The 18,097-nt window shown below is 47.8% G+C and overlaps 2 protein-coding genes across 9 annotated transcripts in view; one reads left to right on the top strand and one right to left on the bottom strand.

The window, feature by feature from the left end:
• Positions 1 to 18,097, top strand: part of GNAL (G protein subunit alpha L) — a 203,512-nt gene that overhangs the window by 176,423 nt on the left and 8,992 nt on the right. For all 5 annotated transcript variants that reach the window (XM_028838081.2, XM_077975288.1, XM_077975286.1 and 2 more), the window contains 5 exons: positions 6,699 to 6,753; positions 9,163 to 9,236; positions 11,781 to 11,839; positions 12,852 to 12,972; positions 15,964 to 16,094. In XM_028838081.2, coding sequence (XP_028693914.1) covers positions 6,699 to 6,753; positions 9,163 to 9,236; positions 11,781 to 11,839; positions 12,852 to 12,972; positions 15,964 to 16,094 — 440 coding nt within the window. The remainder of the gene's footprint in view (positions 1 to 6,698; positions 6,754 to 9,162; positions 9,237 to 11,780; positions 11,840 to 12,851; positions 12,973 to 15,963; positions 16,095 to 18,097) is intronic.
• MPPE1 (metallophosphoesterase 1) overlaps positions 17,031 to 18,097 on the bottom strand; it is a 34,029-nt gene continuing 32,962 nt past the window's right edge. For 3 of the 4 annotated variants that reach the window (XM_077975291.1, XM_077975329.1, XM_077975333.1), the window contains exon 14: positions 17,031 to 17,524. The gene's annotated coding sequence lies outside the window, so the exon portion shown is untranslated. The remainder of the gene's footprint in view (positions 17,525 to 18,097) is intronic. The other variant, XM_077975292.1, reaches the window with a different exon arrangement.

The following is an 18,097-nucleotide window of genomic DNA, read 5'->3' as shown; positions in this document are numbered from 1 at the left end:
ATTGTTTCTTCATGGCCACAATATTCTTTTTCACATTGAAACTTCCCTACGCCAAAGATGGATATAATTTACAAAAGTATCCAACTGAAACACATCAGGGAACTAGTTAATCTTCCATTTAACTACTAGTTATATTTCTTCCTTTCATTTTTCCGCCTTCAAATGCACAATTTCTAACATGGATTTAGAATTGAAAGAAAAAAAGTAGACTGGATTAATACACAAAATACTTTACTTTTAGTTTATTTCAGCTCAGGAACCCAGATGATACTGTGTGTGCTACTGGAGAATTTTCTTACTAAAGCTGTTTCTTGCTGAAGGAATGCCAATGTATATGCCTTTTAAATACAGGCAGACCATGAGGCTTGGACACTGTGTGCCTGCCCTGCTGTCTTTGATTTGGAAAAGACTGCTGGGCCGGGTGCAGTGGCTCACGCCTGTAATCCCAGCACTTTGGGAGGCCAAGGCAGGCAAATCACCTGAGGTCGGGAGTTCAAGACCAGCCTGACCAACATGAAGAAACCGCATCTCTACTAAAAATACAAAATTAGCCGGACATGGTGGCGCATGCCTGTAATCCCAGCTACTTGGGAGGCTGAGGCAGGAGAATCGCTTAAACCCAGGAGACAGAGGTTGCAGTGAGCCGAGATCACGCCGTTGCACTCCAGCCTGTCCGGCCTGGGCAACAAGAGCGAAATTCCATCTCAAAAAAAAAAGACTGCTGAAAATAAGTACCAGTCTGATAAGATAACCTTATTAACTGAGCATAGTATCAGCATCAGCTGGCCAAGCACATTATAAAGTAGAAGGGAGGGACTTCCTCTGCAAAAACACAACATCCTCTTGGCAATTCTGTAGCCAAAGTCCAAAGCAAGATACTTATAGCAAATTATAGCTGCACTCCAGCCTGGGTGACAGCGTGAGACTGTCTCAAAAAAATAAAAACAAATAATTTTTTAAATTTAAAAACATTTTAAATGACAGTGCAGAGAAAGATTCAGTACAAAACATGCTGGCCATGTGGGGCTTCTTTCTAGAAATTAGAACATGCTTTTGCCCTTAAATGATATTCAGTACAGATAGGTAGATAAAACATACACAGAAAAAGAAAAATGGACAAGGCATATCCAGATGTTTAAAAAAAAATCAAGAACACTTAAGATCAGGACTGTTTACATCCTTTACGTTATTTTATATCTCAACCTTTAAAAAGGATTAAATCACAGCATAAGGCAGCATGCCAAGCTCATGGAATTGTGAGACAGTAAGTGCCAGAAGAAAGTGAGGCCGACGTTGTGCTGTGTCATGGCAGTTAGAAGTGGCTTCCCAGAGCGGGCAGGGTTTAATCTCAGGTTTCAAATAGGGGGGAGAAAGCAGGGATGACATGGGATCTGAGAGGCCAAAATCTACAGGGAGTTTTGACTGGAGTGGAGGGTTCATGTGACGTAGAAGAGACTGAAGGGGACACTGGACAGACTGCAAAGGGCTCGAGGCCAGATTAAAAGTGTGGACTTGCCGGGCGCGGTGGCTCAAGCCTGTAATCCCAGCACTTTGGGAGGCCGAGACGGGCGGATCACGAGGTCAGGAGATCGAGACCATCCTGTCTAACACGGTGAAACCCCCGTCTCTACTAAAAAAAAATACAAAAAACGAGCCGGGCGTGGTGGCGGCGCCTGTAGTCCCAGCTACTCGGGAGGCTGAGGCAGGAGAATGGCGTGAACCCGGGAGGCGGAGCTTGCAGTGAGCTGAGATCCCGCCACTGCACTCCAGCCTGGGCGGCAGAGCGAGACTCTGTCTCAAAAACAAAAAAAAAGTGTGGACTTTACCCTGTGGGAAGGAGAAAGAGCAGGAGTCATGAGAAGAATGGTTCAGGCAGATATTAGAGCATAAAGCTGGGAGGCGGGGAAAGCCAGGAGGAACACGCTCTTGGATGACAACTCACCAAGAATCGCTGATCACCTGGGACGTGGCTCAGCTGCACATGCTGACGCAGTGGGTCTGCCAGTGACGCTGATATGCCATGAGTCTGGGAACCCCTTTTAAGGAGCAGGGATCTTAACTCTGGCTGTGCATTACAACTGCCTGGTACTTTGTCACCATGTGAGTCATTTCTCCACCAGTATGAACTCCTGGGCTCCAGTGATCCTGCTGCCTTAGCCTCCGGAGTACCTGGGATCCATCTGTATATTTATATCTTGTAGATAAATATCATGAATCAAATTTCATTAACACTGGGAAAAGTTTTTTACTTTCCTTGACAGATTTCCAATTGCTATATGTTTTCACAAAAAAAGTAATTTTAAATACATGGAAATTTAGTTGGTACTTCTTTTCTCAGACCCAGTAGTTTAATTACAAAGGCATTGAATAGAATAGTTTTCATCTTTTGGTGACTCTCCTTGTTCCCTCTTCATGATCAATTCCATGGCCATTAAGAATTCTTTGACGCCAACAACAGATGGGATATAAACAGTGAGTTGTTATTTTTGCTAATATCAAACAAGGGGGATCTAAATGAAAATGAAAACATTTCTGCAAATATGAGTGTCCTCAGCTGTCACAGGAAATAATGAAAAAAAATCAAAGTAAATTTCTTTTTAACTACTTTCTTATAGTGTCTACAATGCAAGTGATTTTTTACAATGCTAATTTGGTATAGTTTTGCAACTCTGTATCTAATGTTGGAGTGAATAGTCTGCAAGGGGTTTTTAGATCTGCTTAATTCTTCCGGTCAGCATGCAGTGGCGTATTTAAGGAGGCAATGTTATAACCCTTTAAAATGTAGTCATATGCGAAATTATATGTATGATTTGGAAGATCCCTTTAAAATTCTCTCTACGTATGGTAATCACAGAAGCCCCAATTTGAAAAAGTACTTCTGCAACATGCTTGGAAATATGCCAGTTGAAACAAGGATCAAGGCAGAAGGCTGGCAGAAATCTACCACTCTATTATTTATTCCTTAGAAACTCTTTCAAAGAATTGGGGGCATATTCACATTTTGGGGTGCATTTTCACATTTTACTTTCATTGCACAAACTTGAAATGCATGAACTCAGGGCATCAGTAACAATTCAGAAGCAGCTCTTGGAAATGTTCAGTGAGACCTCCCACGTCTCAGATCTCTGAGAATCAGAGCTGGAAGGACTCTGAGTATCCATCTTGGAGGCTGGGGACAGGAGAAGACCCACCATGCTCATCACTGTCAGCATCTCAGCGTCACTGGTCTTTCGTAGTGCACAGGAAGATGCACTCACACGTCCTCTCATCACATCTCTCTAGCACTCCACAGGCATTTTTTGGTTAACCATACTTCATTCTTTCTACTTAGACTAGTTATTATCATCTGAATACATTCACCCACCTACCTCCAACCTATGTGCATCCCATTTTAAATAGATTACTTCCTAAACTCTAACTATAGCCACAGGCTTCATATTTAATGTTCAGTTCCTTCCAGCTCTTTTTTTCATCAGAGCGAATTCATTTCTGTGTCCTTACCCCGGCCCCTGTCAAAAGTCATGACCATTTCTGACTAGAACTGTTGTAGCTCACACGGCCTGTGAGGGAGGCAGGCTTCCCACCCGGAAACCCACCTGAATGTCCAGCCGCAGTCCAGAGCTCCCGTCCCACCCCGGCAGAAACTTCTCCTGCCTTCTCACGGATTCCAAGGTCTTTTTGCTCCTTTGTCACTGGATGGTCAGGAACTCAGTGTGTCCTTCCACTGTGCTCTTCACCCCACCACATTCCAGGCCAGCAACCACCATGCCAAAACTGCATTGCACTTTCCAAACCAGGCCTCAGGCAATGGCAGGGAATTCCTGCCTCCAGCCTCCCAAGGTTCTCCAGGTCCCAGAGGGTCCCTTCCCTTTACTCCTTCCCCTCTGGAGCCAGTTCCACACCCTTGGCCAACTCACCAACCTTCACGTGCGCAGTAGCACCTCCCAGGGCTTGCAGCACCTATTCCAAAGACACCACTGGCTGATCAGGGTCCCTTTGGCATATATATATATATATATATATATATATATATATATATATATTTTTTTTTTTTTTTTTTTTTTTTTTTTTTTGAGGCAGAGTCTCACTCTGTCGCCCAGGCTGGAGTGCAGTGGCGTGATCTCGGCTCACTACAACCTCTGCCTCCTGGGTTCAAGTGATCCTCCTGCCTCAGCCTCCCAACTAGCTGGGATTACAGGCGCACACCACCATACGTGGCTACTTTTTGTATTTTTAGTAGAGACAGGGTTTCACAATGTTGACCAGGTTGGTCTTGAACTCGTGACTGCAGGAGATCCACCCACCTTGGCCTCCCAAAGTGCTGGGATTAAAGGTATGAGCCACTGCACCCGGCCGACATTCTTTCATGACTGCACACCATACAATGCAGTCACAGACACCACTCCCGTAACCTGTTTCCCTTGGATTCCAGGGAAATGACTCATTCATGACAGTTGAGGTCACAGTTGCCCCCACTGCTTCCTATCCCTGTGAAAGGCCATCCCAAACACCAGCAGATCCACTCCTGCCCTTTGTGTATTCTGCTTCTGGGTTACTTGCCCTGGGGGTGTCAAACCCAGGTTCATGGATGAAGGCTGCCAAAATGTCATCCCATGGCCAGGCCTCAGTTCTGGCCACTAGGGACTGTCTCTAGCTTTCCAAAAGGAAGGAGTTACGATGGCCAAGGAAATGACGCAGTCTTACTGTCTTTGGCCAAGTCGTTCCTAAAATGGACCCCTTTTGACCTCTGTAGGGAAGGAAAAAGAACTTCCCTCTTTCCTATTAGGTTCTGTAGCTGAGTGAACCAACAAAGACGGATCGACCGGAGGAAAGCACACACGTTCTATTTAACATTTTTACACGCACACGGGAACTTTCATAAGAAAAATGAAGACCCAAAGAAGCCGTCAGGACTGAGAGCTAATACACCCTTGTAACAAAAGATGATAAACGTATGGAGAAGTGACAAAGGAGAAAGGTTCAGGTTTCTAGGGGCAGTCATTGGGGGGCAGTGACTAATGAAAGACGAGGGTTATTTTGGTGGGTTTGTACAGATCCGGTTCGGGGTGGACTCCCAGCCCCCGGTGATACAAACATTCTCCTCTTCCTGGCCCAGGGCAGACGTTTCTCACGGGAAATTTCCTGACCCGCTGTTTGGGACAGAGCGGGAGGTCAGCCCGCCGGCCCTGCATCCGAGGCTTCCCAAGTGCCCTCAGCTGCAGTTAGTCAACATGCCGAAGGGCACATTTTGGGGTGGCGTTCTGCGTTCTGAACCCTTTCGTCTCCCTCTTGCCCACACTGAGGTTCACAGGCACCTGCAGAGGAGCTGGTGCAGGAGGATGGGGAGGTGGGGAGGCAGCATCCCCTCCGCTGCGTGAAACGCTCATGGGCACATGGCTGCTGCTTCCACCTACCCAGACACAGAGCCAGCCAACTGGCATGGCAGGCAGCGAGCCAGCACAGCCTCCAGGCCATCCATCCTAGCTCCTCAGTACCAGGGCCTCCCATCAACGCCAGCGCCAACAGAGAGCCTGGACCGCCCCAACCCCTCCCTCCTGCTCGCTCTCCTTCTTCCTTCTAGAGCCCCTGCTGCCCCTGTCTCCAGAATTGTCCTCTGCTCGCCAGTTAACCCATCCCCAACGCTTGTTCGTCCCCAGGAGGCCCAGCCTCTCAGCGCTCGATGGTCACCTGTCCCAACCGCGGAAGGAGAAGGGGACAGAGGACACTGGTTCATTCCACTATATTTACTGGGGCCGGGCCGGCACTAGGTGCTGGGGACTCCCAGGTGGACACGACAGAAACCTGCCCTGAGGGCCTCGCATGTTAGTGGAGGAGACAAATAACAACAGATCGACTAAGACTCAGTGGGAAACGTGCAGCCTGGATAGATGCCTTGGTAAAGCTAGGCTGACACAGAGAGGGCGGGGGAGGCCTGTGCAGGGGCCATGGTCACTCGGGAGAGGGAGCTCGGCGGCCTCCCAGCGGAAGAGCTGGAGACACGGCCTGGAAGAGGGTCATCACCCCAGAGCGGTGCACGCAGCTTTCCTAGGCTCTCGCCCTGCCTTGTGTGGGACACAGAGGGCGCCGGGCAGATCTGACACCCACAGGCGTCGCCGGGTTTGCCGGCACACACACTCACACACACACACTCACATTCTTGCTCTCGCACACTTTCCACACATACTCTCACACCCTTACACTCACTTTTACACATTTCCTCTCGCACACCACATAATCGCTCTCCACACACAGTCACTCTTACACATATTCACACAGTCATACACACACACACACAACTTCTGTATTTGATTAGGAACCTACACTAAAGGAACATCTGTCACCTTCCATGCTTTGCTTACATTGCAACACGTTCTTATACTTAGCCTTGGAAGGGAGGGTCCAGGCTGTCTCCCAGTTTCTGAGTAGCCCCACCCCCAGCCCTGTGGCAGCGGAGAAGAGGGGAGAGAAGGCAACATTAAAAAAAAAAAAAAAGAAGAATGCAGTTCTCCGTCCCTGGGCCAAGAATGTTGCATTATCTAGACTGATACAAATTCAGGAAACAAAGTAAGAACTCATGTCAGCTTCTTGGCCTGCCCCATCCTTGCTGTACTTGGGTGAAATGTCCCATTAATTTCCCCCCAACCCCAGGAAAAAGTGACCTGAGAACAGGCCTCAACCCTTGCTGGCTTTCTTTGCAGCTTCCTGGAAAGAATCGACAGCGTCAGCTTGGTTGACTACACACCCACAGACCAGGTATGTGGAATTAGGGTCCCCCACCGCGCACCAGAAACTGTGAGATTCATTTCCAATATGATTTAACGATTATTTCAGAATGGATTAAGGAAAAATCCCTCAGATACCTACTTTTTGCACATCGTTTGTACTGCCCTGGGTGTGTGCATGGATTGGTCACCAAACCTTGTGCCTTGCTCCCCTGACTCTGGCACTTAAGTGGTTATGAAAATTGCCAGTATGCAAATGAGTGTATCTGCAGACAAGGAACATGCTGCTCCTGTTCCTCCTGGAGCTGTCCTCAGGCAAGCAAAGTCTTTGCTTCCTGGTTTCATAAATTATGCCCATTCTGTTTGGGCCCCGGGCCTGAGGAGTCCCGTATCACAGCGAACTTTCCAGGTGTGACCCAGAGCATCCCCTTTGGGTTGAGTCAGAAAAAAGCACTCCACCTTTTTTTTTTTTTTTTTTTTTTTTGTCTTTTTGAGATGGAGTCTTGCTCTGTCACCCAGGCTGGAGTGCAATGGCGCAATCTCAGCTCACTGCAACCTCCGCCTCCCAGGTTCAAGCTATTCTCCTGCCTCAGCCACCCAAGTAGCTGGGATTACAGGTACCTGCCACCTCGCCCAGCTAATTTTTGTATTTTCAGTGGAGACAGGGTTTTGCCATGTTGGCCAGACTAGTCTCAAACTCCTGACCTCAAGTGACCCACCTGCCTTGGCCTCCCAAAGTGCTGGGATTATAGGCGTGAGCCACTGTGCCCAGCCCACTCCACCAATTTTTAAATAGCAGAGAGGGAATCGTGCCCCTTCGACCCTCAGGCAGCTGCAGAGACTTGGAGAGCCCCTGGATTGATCAATTCAGGAGCCTTCAGGTGCTTCTAGAGCCAGTGAACCCCAAGGAAGTTAGAGGAGTCTCTCTGTTCAAACCACACTCTCCAAACTTCCCCCAGAGTCTGTATTCCCTGCAAGGCCTTGGCCCTGGGCCCCCAAGGTGGAAAGTCTGAGGCCTGAGCTTCTGTCTCTCCCATAAAGTTTCTCTCTCTCAGGCTGATCCTGAGAGTTTGAAATTATCTGAAAAGGCCGGGCGCGGTGGCTCACGCCTGTAATCCCAGCACTTTGGGAGGCCGAGGTGGGCGGATCACAAGGTCAGGAGATCGAGACCATGGTGAAACCCCGTCTCTACTAAAAATAGAAAAAATTAGCCGGGCGCAGGGGCGGGCGCCTGTAGTCCCAGCTACTCGGGAGGCTGAGGCAGGAGAATGGCGTGAACCCGGGAGGCGGAGCTTGCAGTGAGCCGAGATTGCGCCACTGCACTCCAGCCTGGGCGACAGAGCGAGACTCCGTCTCAAAAAAAAAAAAAAAGAAAGAAAGAAATTATCTGACAAAGCAATGGAGGCTTCCTCATCTTGAGTCAGTCCCTCAACTAACTCACCTGTCCTAAACAGTTCTCATTATACTAAAATGGGAGGACCACCTCCCATGTTCCAGAATTATTACAGAGTGGCTGCTTCCTTAAAAGCACATGGATTTGGTGGTCAGAAAAAAAAAAAAAACCCTGACATCTGCCAAATGTGCCAGGGATGCCAGCTTTGCGAGGCTGCATGGCTTTCTCGTCCCCTCGGGGTACCACATCTTTTACCTTGGAGGAAATAGAAATGTGCAGGGAAGAGAGAATAAATGAAATCAACTAGCATCCAGTTCATAAGGCTGAAGACTTCTGAGTGCAGAGTTACACTTCCTTTGGTTTCTCACCCAAGCCATCGTGAGTCTCACCCAAGCCAACAGAGCACTGGCAGGGGGGTCCCTCTGGAATGCTGATGCCCTGACTGTGGTTGTCAGGTATATGTCAGTAAGATTCTTTGAGACATGAGTTTTTTTAAGTTTTAAAACAAATAGACAGTTATCAGGTCTCTCAGGGCCAAACCAACACATTAACTGTGGCTTTCTCTGGAGGATAAAACAACATTCGTCTGAGTTCTTTTTTTTTTTTTTTTTTTTTTGGAGACGGAGTCTCACTTGTCACCCAGGCTGGAATGCAATGGCACGATCTCAGCTCCCTGCAACCTCTGCCTCCCAGGTTCAAGCGATTCTCCTGCCTCAGCTTCCCAAGTAGCTGGGATTACAGGTGCCTGTGACCACACCTGGCTAATTTGTTTTTTCGTATTTTTAGTAGAGATAGGGTTTCACCATGTTGGCCAGGCTGGTCTCAAACTCCTGACCTCAGGTGATCTGCCTGCCTCAGTCTCCCAAAGTGCTGGGATTACGGGTGTGAGTCACCACGCTTAGCCAATTTTAGTTCTTAATTATTATTGTTTCCTGTACAGTGGAACAAATTATTTGAAAAATACTGCTGATGTATAGTTATACCAGGGCTTTACTTTGAAGAAGAACAGTCATGTAACCCAGCTTGCTTCCCTCTTCTTGTTCCCAGGACCTCCTCAGATGCAGAGTTCTGACATCTGGGATTTTTGAGACACGATTCCAAGTGGACAAAGTGAACTTTCAGTGAGTATGTCGCTAAGAGCCGTGTGGCCCAGGGCCTCATGAAGTCCCAGAGCCGAAGGGTTGTGAGGTTTAAGGGGGCTTCATTCCTGAATGTGCATGGCTGCCCTTTCAGGTAAGGGCAGCTGGGGTGAAATTCTAACTCTAGCAAGACTTGAAGTGTTGATTTTACTGCCTACTTTAAAGCAGAAATGAGGACACCGGAAAGGAAGGCAGTGTCTGCCTCAGTTGTAGATTTGATTGGCTCTTTTTTTAGATCAGGAGACTCATGAAATTTTGATCTTCCAGATGCACAGTCCCAGTTTGAGAACTGAAATGAGCAGTTCATGTGTGTCTCCAGCCCATCTCTTGGGTTGCCCAAGTGCAAACTTGGCCAAATGAGCTTACTTTCTTCATTTCTCTCCCTCATGATAAGACGTTAATTCTCCGGCCACAAAGCTCTTTTTGTCCCCATAGCTGTGACCCTAGTCCTGCTCCATCACTTCCCCAGCCCCTAGACTCTCTCAGCAGGGCCCTGGCTGGTCTCCTGTCCCCTGGCTTACCCATTTCAGTCGCCCTACTCAGTGCCACGAAATGAATCTTCCCATAGCATGGCCTGGATCGTGCTATTCCTCTGCTGAAAAAGGTTCGGGGCTCACTACTGCCTGTGCACCCTATGACCCAAGCCCTCCACCTGTGACCAGCCCCATCCCCAGCCCTGCTTTGTCACCTGCCACCTGCCTCACCAGGCTGGGCTGCTGTGAGGACCCTTCCAGTTCTCCCAGCTTTTCCTGCCGCCATGCCTCTATTCATCTTGTCCTCTGAGCCTCAGATGCCACCTGGGCTAAGCAAACCCCACAAATCTATCAAAGCTTCCTTCAGGCCAGGCATAGTGGCTCATGCCTGTCATCTCAGCACTTTGGGAGGCCAAGGCAGTAGGATTGCTTGAGACCAGGTGTTCAAGACCAGCCTGGGCAACATAGCGAGAATCTGTCTCTACCAAAAAAAAAAAATTAGCCAAGCTTGATGGCGTACACCTGTGGTCCTAGCTACTCAGGAGGCTGAGGTGGGAGGATCTCGTAAGCCCAAGAATTCAAGGCAGCAGTGGGCCATGATTAGGCCATTTCACTCCAGTCTGGGTGTCTCTAAAAAAAAAAAAAAAAAGCAGCATCCAAGCGTCCCTCAAATCTCAGCCCATGGTGACCCCTTAGAATTCCCATTGCATCTACTATGCAGCCAGTGATGGTATTCTGCCCTATACCTTGCCCAGTCACCCTCAGCATGTCCAACTCGACTCTAAGGGACCTCAAGGGTGAGGTCCCTTAGAGCAAGAGTTTCATGATTTTCAATGTGTTCTGAGACTCCTGCAGTGCCCGACGCTCTCCCCAGTGCACAGGTCACAGGCACCTACTTCCAGATTTCCCAAGAACCATTCACACGGCCAGTGTCAGGCTGGAGAAAAGCCACTACGTCCGTCTCTGCTGTGAGGCGCACAGTGCGGTGTGGAGTTGGCATGACGTGCGGTTTTGCCCACATCAGAACCACGTCCCTGGCATAGTGGAATTATTAACAGTGAAGCTGTATCTCACATTCGTGATTTTGTTTGAAAGGATTCTGCTCATCAGCTCATCCATTTTCATCAAGTACCTCAGCGTGCCCCACGTGTGCTAATGCAAAGCGTACAGATTAAATTCTAATAGGATCAGCAACATACCCACCCAGGACAAAACAGACTAGCCCGTGTGGTCCTAGGGCACATGCACTGTGTTTAGGGAGGGGAGAAATCTCAGAGCCAGGGACGCCTGCAAAGGTTGGAAGGATCCAGCAGAATCTGGGTAGGTAGAGAAACTCTCCCAGGGAGAAATGGCTTAGGCCACAGGGTGCGGTGAGCAGGGGCTGTGAGAAGAGGGGCCTGGGCCTGGGCTGATGACGTGCAGGATGCAGCTGAGAAACTCTGAGAGAACTGGCTGAGGCCGCCTTGGCTGGGCAAGACCAGGAAGCAGCTCGGGCTGGGCAGAGCAGCCTGAACTAAATCCAGGCGTGATCCAGACCCAGTGCAGGTCACCAGGCAGAGGTGGCTAGAGATAAGATGCATGTAGTGTAGACAGATCAGCAAGGAGCCTTTCTCAATTCTCCAGGGGAGGGGACACAGTGTCCCAAGAGCTGGAGCAAATCATAGGAAAGATCTGCCCTGGGCACTTAGCTCATACTCAGAGAGGCATGAGTGTCTGAGCAAGTAACCTCTTGCATTACTGAGCTAGTGACCACTGGATTTATTAAGGACCTACTGTGGGACCTCAGACACTGCCGGCTGCTGTCTGCTCCATCTCTCACCCCTGTAGCCCCACTGTGGGGTGACTGAGGAGGGACTGCGGCTGAGAGAGGTGGAGCCACTTGTATTCCAGGATCACACAGGGAGTGATGGTGCAGGCCAGCCAGTGACCCGAGCCTGACTCAAGACCCATGTGTGAACGCTGGAAGCTGCTGATAGCCAAAGAGGAAAGCAAGCACGTGTGCGGTTGTTCCCTGCTTTCCCCAAATAATTGTGTTCCTCTTGCTCTTCCACAGCATGTTTGATGTTGGCGGCCAGAGGGATGAGAGGAGAAAATGGATCCAGTGCTTTAATGGTGATTTTTTTTATGCTCTCTCAAGAAAATGGGAGTGAATTCTAACACTCAGCATTGCTGTGCTTAACTGTTTTTGAATTAGATGATCTCTAACTAGTATGTAAAGCATAGCATTTTATAGATTATGATGCTCCTTCCTTAGATACTAATCTCATTTAAAAAAGCATTTAAGGGCCAGGCGCCATGGCTCATGCCTGTAATCCCAGCACCTTGGGAGGCCAAGGAGGGCGGATAAGCTGAAGTCAGGAGTTCGAGACCAGCCTGGCCAATGTGGAGAAACCAGAGCTCTATTAAAAATACAAAAATTAGCCAGGTGTGGTAGCTCATGCCTGTAATCCCAGCATTTTGGGAGGCTAGGGTGGGTGGATCACCTGAGGTCAGGAGTTCAAGACCAGCCTGACCAACATGGTGAAACCCCATCTCTACTAAAAATGCAAAAATTAGCCAGGTGTTGTCGTGCACGCCTGTAATGCCAGCTACTCGGGAGGCTGAGGCAGGAGAATCGCCTGAACCCAGGAGGCGGAGGTTGCAGTGAGCCAAGATTGTGCCATTGTACTCCAGCCTGGGCAACAAGAGTGAAACTCTGTCTCAGAAAAAAATACAAAAATTAGCCAGGCATGGTGACACATGCCTGTAATCCTAGCTACTAGGGAGGCTGAGGCAGGAGAATCACTTGAACCTGGGAGGCAGAAGTTGCAGTGAGCCAAGATCATGCCATTGCACTCCAGCCTGGGAGACAAGAGTAAAACTCCACCTCAAAAAAAAAAAAAAAAAAAAAAAGCATTTAAGCATCCCAAATTTACGTGCGTCTTTTGGGCTGGGCTCTTCATCAAGTGCGTTACTGAAGCAACCAGTGGTGCGCACGGCGCACGTGCAGGCTGTTCTGTGACTGAATAGTCCTATCACTGAGTGAATGTTTTTGTGGAACTGAGTGGCTGCTGTGTGTGTACTTTCTTGCAGCTCCACAGCGAGGGTGTCTAACTGAGGTGCTTTCCTTTTTCTCCCCACCAAGATGTCACGGCTATCATTTACGTCGCAGCCTGCAGTAGCTACAACATGGTGATTCGAGAAGATAACAACACCAACAGGCTGAGAGAGTCCCTCGATCTTTTTGAAAGCATCTGGAACAACAGGTGACAAAAATAACAAATTCAGTCTCACCACTGGATTGCAAATTTTCTTTTGTTAAAAATACGCTCAGGCCAGGTGTTGCGGCTCACACCTGTAATCTCAACACTGGGAGGCCGAGGCAGGTGTGTCACTTGAGCCCAGGAGTTGGAAACCAACCTGGGCAACATGAAGAAACCCTGTCTCTACAAAAAATACAAAGATTAGCCAGGCGTGGTGGTGCACACCTGTAGTCCCAGCTACTCAGGAGCTTGAGGTAGGAGGATCGGTTGAGCCCAGGAGGTGAGGGTTGCAGTGAACTGAGATCACACTACTGCACTCCTGCCTGGGCAACACAGCAAGACCCGGTCTCAAAACACACACACACCTACACCCACACCCCCCACACACACTCTTTACTAAATAAATCCAGAACTGTATGAAATATCTCTTTTAGTTCATCTATTGTATAGACATACTAAAAATGTGGAGTATTTTATTTTATTTTATTATTTTTTTTTTATTTTATTTTGAGACTGAGTCTCGCTGTGTCGCCCAGGCTGGAGTGCAGTGGCGCTTTCTCAGCCCACTGCAAGTTCCACCTCCCGGGTTCACGCCATTCTCCTGCCTCAGCCTCCCCAGTTGCTGGGACTACAGGCACCTGCCACCACGCCTGGCTAATTTTTTGTATTTTTAGTAGAGGCGGGGTTTTACCATGTTAGCCAGGATGGTCTTGATCTCCTGACCTCGTGATCCGCCCACCTCGGCCTCCCAAAGTGCTGGGATTACAGGCGTGAGCCACCGCGCCCGGCCAGTGTGGAGTATTCTTTGATGAAGTTCTGATAGTGCTTTGTCAAGAAAATTTAGGTCTCTGTTTTGAAACCCTAAGATTACATTCAGCCTTCCATATCTTCAGGTTCCATATCTGCAGATTCAACCAACCACAGATTGAAAATATTCAAAAATAGCCGGGCGCGGTGGCTCAAGCCTGTAATCCCAGCACTTTGGGAGGCCGAGACAGGCGGATCACGAAGTCAGGAGATCGAGACCATCCTGGCTAACACAGTGAAACCCCGTCTCTACTAAAAATACAAAAAAAAAAAACTTAGCCGGGCGAGGTGGCAGGCGCCTGTAGTCCCAGCTACTCGGGAGGCTGAGGCAGGAGAATGGCGTGAACCCGGGAGGCGGAGCTTGCAGTAAGCTGAGATCCGGCCACTGCACTCCAGCCTGGGTGACAGAGCGAGACTCCGTCTCAAAAAAAAAAAAAAAAAAAAAAAAAAAAAAAAGAAAATATTCAAAAATAAATTTAAGATAGCAATACAACAACAAAAAATAGTACAAGATTACAGTGGCTTACACCTGTAATCCCAGCACTTTGGGAGGCTGAGACAGGGGAATTGCTTGAGCTCAGGAGCTGGAGACCAGCCTGGGCAACATGTTGAAACCCCGTCTCTACAAAAAATACAAAAATTCATCAGGCATGGTGGGGCACACTTGTAGTCCCAGCTACTTGGGAAGCTGAGGCAGGAGGACACTTGAGCCCAGGAGGCGGAGGTTACAGTGAGCTGAGATCATATCACTGCACTTCAGTCTGGGCAACAGAGGGAGACTCCGTCTCAAAAAACTTAATTAATTAATTAAAATTAAAAATTGAGCAAGGAAAAAAATTGGACTAAAAAATAATAATACAAATAAGCAATACAGTATAACAAGTACTCGCCAGCTTTTACATTGTGATAGGTATGATAGGTAATGTGGAGATGATTTAAGCACATGGGAGGGTGTGCATGGGTTATATGCAAATACTACACCATTTCATACAAGGGAGCCTCCTCAGATTTTGGTTTTCACAGGGAGTCGTAGACCAATCTCCCATGGGTATCAAGGGACGATTCTATATCTAGGGTTCGAAATAGGTTTTGTTTGGTTTTTAAAATTTAGGAAGTACCAGTTTAGGGGCCAGGAACAGTGGCTCATACCTGTAATCCCAGCACTTTGGGAGGCCAAGGCAGGAGGATCACCTGAGATCAGGAGTTCGAGACCAACCTGACCAAAATGGCAAAACCCCGTCTCTACTGAAAATACAAAAATTAGCCAGGCGTGGTGGTGGGCGCCTATAGTCCCAGCTACTCAGGAGGCTGAGGCATGAGAATCACTTGAACCCGGGAGGTGGAGGTTGTGGTGAGCTGAGATTGCACCACTGCACTCCAGTCTGGGCAACAGAGTGAGACTCCATCTCAAAAAATAAAACAAAAATGTTTACATTTAAAAATAAATAAAGTACCAGTTTAGGACATCCACTAATGACTAGATGATCTGTAAGATCCCTTACAGCTTACAATCACCACCTAATTATATTTGAAACTACTAGCATTGCAAAGTGGCATAAGTGATTATTTCAGAAAGGAATATTTAGCGCACACACATAATACATACATATATAGTTAGAAATCAAAGTTTCTTCTGAAGTATTTAGGAAGAAATATTACCAAGGAGGACAGGAAACTAAGTTTACCTTGTAAAGTTTTGGATTCTCAGAAAAATGATTTTCTATGAAATGTTCAACAACCAGCCTCAAATTTGTGGTAATAAGACAGTTAATAGGAAAGAAACAGGGCCAGGAAATACCAGGTATACAGAAGGATACTATAGAGTTATTATAAATTTATTTATATACACTATATGTGTAAGTGGGAAAATGACCACAGTCTTATAGGAAAAAACAGATTTTAAAATACTGTGCTCTTGTTTTTTGAGCATCATGTCAGTGCTGAAAAAGTTTTGGATTTTGAAGTATTTCGGATTTTGTGTTTTTGGATGAGGGCTGCTCAACCTGTACCTATATTTGTTTATCATTGTTTACAGATGGAATGAGGATACTGGTGTACTGAACTTTCTTGAATCCTATACAATTTTAGGAGGAGGATGGTATTCTTTTAATTTAGCAACTTCTATGTTAGAGGCGCTTTCATATACTAGTGTATGTGAACTGTGTTCGTTTATTTTTCCTTTTTCAGGTGGTTACGGACCATTTCTATCATCTTGTTCTTGAACAAACAAGATATGCTGGCAGAAAAAGTCTTGGCAGGGAAATCAAAAATTGAAGACTATTTCCCAGAATATGCAAATTATACCGTTCCTGAAGACGGTAAGATTTCAAAACACATTCTTATGATTGAGGAATAGAATTGTTTTATTAATAGTCCTGTAACTCTAATTCACATACTTCTGATGAATCTAAGAAATTCACTTGATTTAAAACAATTCTGGGCCGGGCGCGGTGGCTCAAGCCTGTAATCCCAGCACTTTGGGAGGCCGAGACGGGCGGATCACGAGGTCAGGAGATCGAGACCATCCTGGCTAACATGGTGAAACCCCGTCTCTACTAAAAAATACAAAAAATTAGCCGGGCGAGGTGGCGGGCGCCTGTAGTCCCAGCTACTCGGGAGGCTGAGGCAGGAGAATGGCGTAAACCCGGGAGGCGGAGCTTGCAGTGAGCCGAGATCCCGCCACTGCACTCCAGCCTGGGCGGCAGAGCGAGACTCCGTCTCAAAAAAAAAAAAAAAGAAAAAAAACAATTCTGTTTCTACTGCCCATATCCTAAAGTACTGGAGTGTTAAAATGTCCTATTTAGGGCCGGGCGCGGTGGCTCAAGCCTGTAATCCCAGCACTTTGGGAGGCCGAGACGGGCGGAACACGAGGTCAGGAGATCGAGACCATCCTGGCTAACACAGTGAAACCCCGTCTCTACTAAAAAAATACAAAAAAATAGCCGGGCGAGGTGGCGGGCGCCTGTGGTCCCAGCTACTCGGGAGGCTGAGGCAGGAGAATGGCGCAAACCCGGGAGGCGGAGCTTGCAGTGAGCTGAGACCCGGCCACTGCACTGCAGCCCGGGCGACAGAGCCAGACTCCGTCTCAAAAAAAAAAAAAAAAAAATGTCCTATTTAGGATCCAGTTTGTAAATGTTTCCGAGTTTGACTTTCCATTGAAACTGTGCCGCCGAAGAAAGAGCCGTTTTGGGGTGTGATGTGTCATGCTGCTGTGAGCTCTCCCTCTAGAGCCTTTGACGGGGTTGGACATGACAGGGGCCTCGTTAGTCCTTGATACAGATGTTCTCACTTCACCCTCCGATGACCCCGCAGGGTAGTTTCTATTCATCTTTCCCGTGGAAAGAGAGTCTGAGACAGAAGAGATAATGTGTTCAAAGCCACACGGGTAGAGTCATGCAGGCAAGGCAGTCCTTGCACCCTTTGTCCCCAAGCCCGTGCTGGCAGCAGCCACGCTTATCTGCTCCTATCTCTAGCCTTGCTGTGGCTGCAGCCTTGGGGATTTCCAGCAGGGCCAGCAGCCACCCCCGGCTGCCTGAGACTGAGGGGTTTCCGGGGCACGGGACTGTCAGTGCTAAAGCTGGGAAGGTAGACTAGGAAGAGATGGTCACTCCATTTCCAGTCGCTGACGCTTCAGTTTCCAGTGAACACCAGGTCTACTAGAGACCCACAGGAGTGATTTAAGGTGAAATAGCACCGCTTTCTACATCTTGAATTCCAAACTAGAAAACGCAGAATAAAAGAGACTTTCCTGGAAAATATAGTTAAGATTTGGAAAATTTACTTTTTATCCTCAATGAAGAAGGAAAAGAAAACTTGCATTTGTCATTAAACTTTCTTGCTCCTTATGTTCAATGTTCTTTTCTCCTTCATGGGAGAGGCATTGTATGAATATATTCATAGTAAAATCCTGGCCCATGTGGGGCATTCCAACAAAATCCTGCTGCCATCACCTGAGTCAGAAAGACCTGAAAAAAATCCTACCGCTACATATTTCCTTATAGGAATAAGGCCGGGCGCGGTGGCTCACGCCTGTAATCCCAGCACTTTGGGAGGCCGAGACGGGCAGAACACGAGGTCAGGAGATCGAGACCATCCTGGCTAACACAGTGAAACCCCGTCTCTACTAAAAAATACAAAAAGCTAGCCGGGCGAGGTGGCGGGCGCCTGTAGTCCCAGCTACTCGGGAGGCTGAGGCAGGAGAATGGCATGAACCCAGGAGGCGGAGCTTGCAGTGAGCTGGGATCCGGCCACTGCACTCCAGCCTGGGCAACAGAGCGAGACTCCGTCTCAAAAAAAAAAAAAAAAAAAAAAAAAACTTGCT

The sequence above is a fragment of the Macaca mulatta genome, chromosome 18 (genome assembly GCF_049350105.2).
Source record: "Macaca mulatta isolate MMU2019108-1 chromosome 18, T2T-MMU8v2.0, whole genome shotgun sequence".
Classification (NCBI taxonomy): domain Eukaryota; kingdom Metazoa; phylum Chordata; class Mammalia; order Primates; family Cercopithecidae; genus Macaca; species Macaca mulatta.
This window is presented reverse-complemented; position numbering and strand designations above follow the sequence as displayed.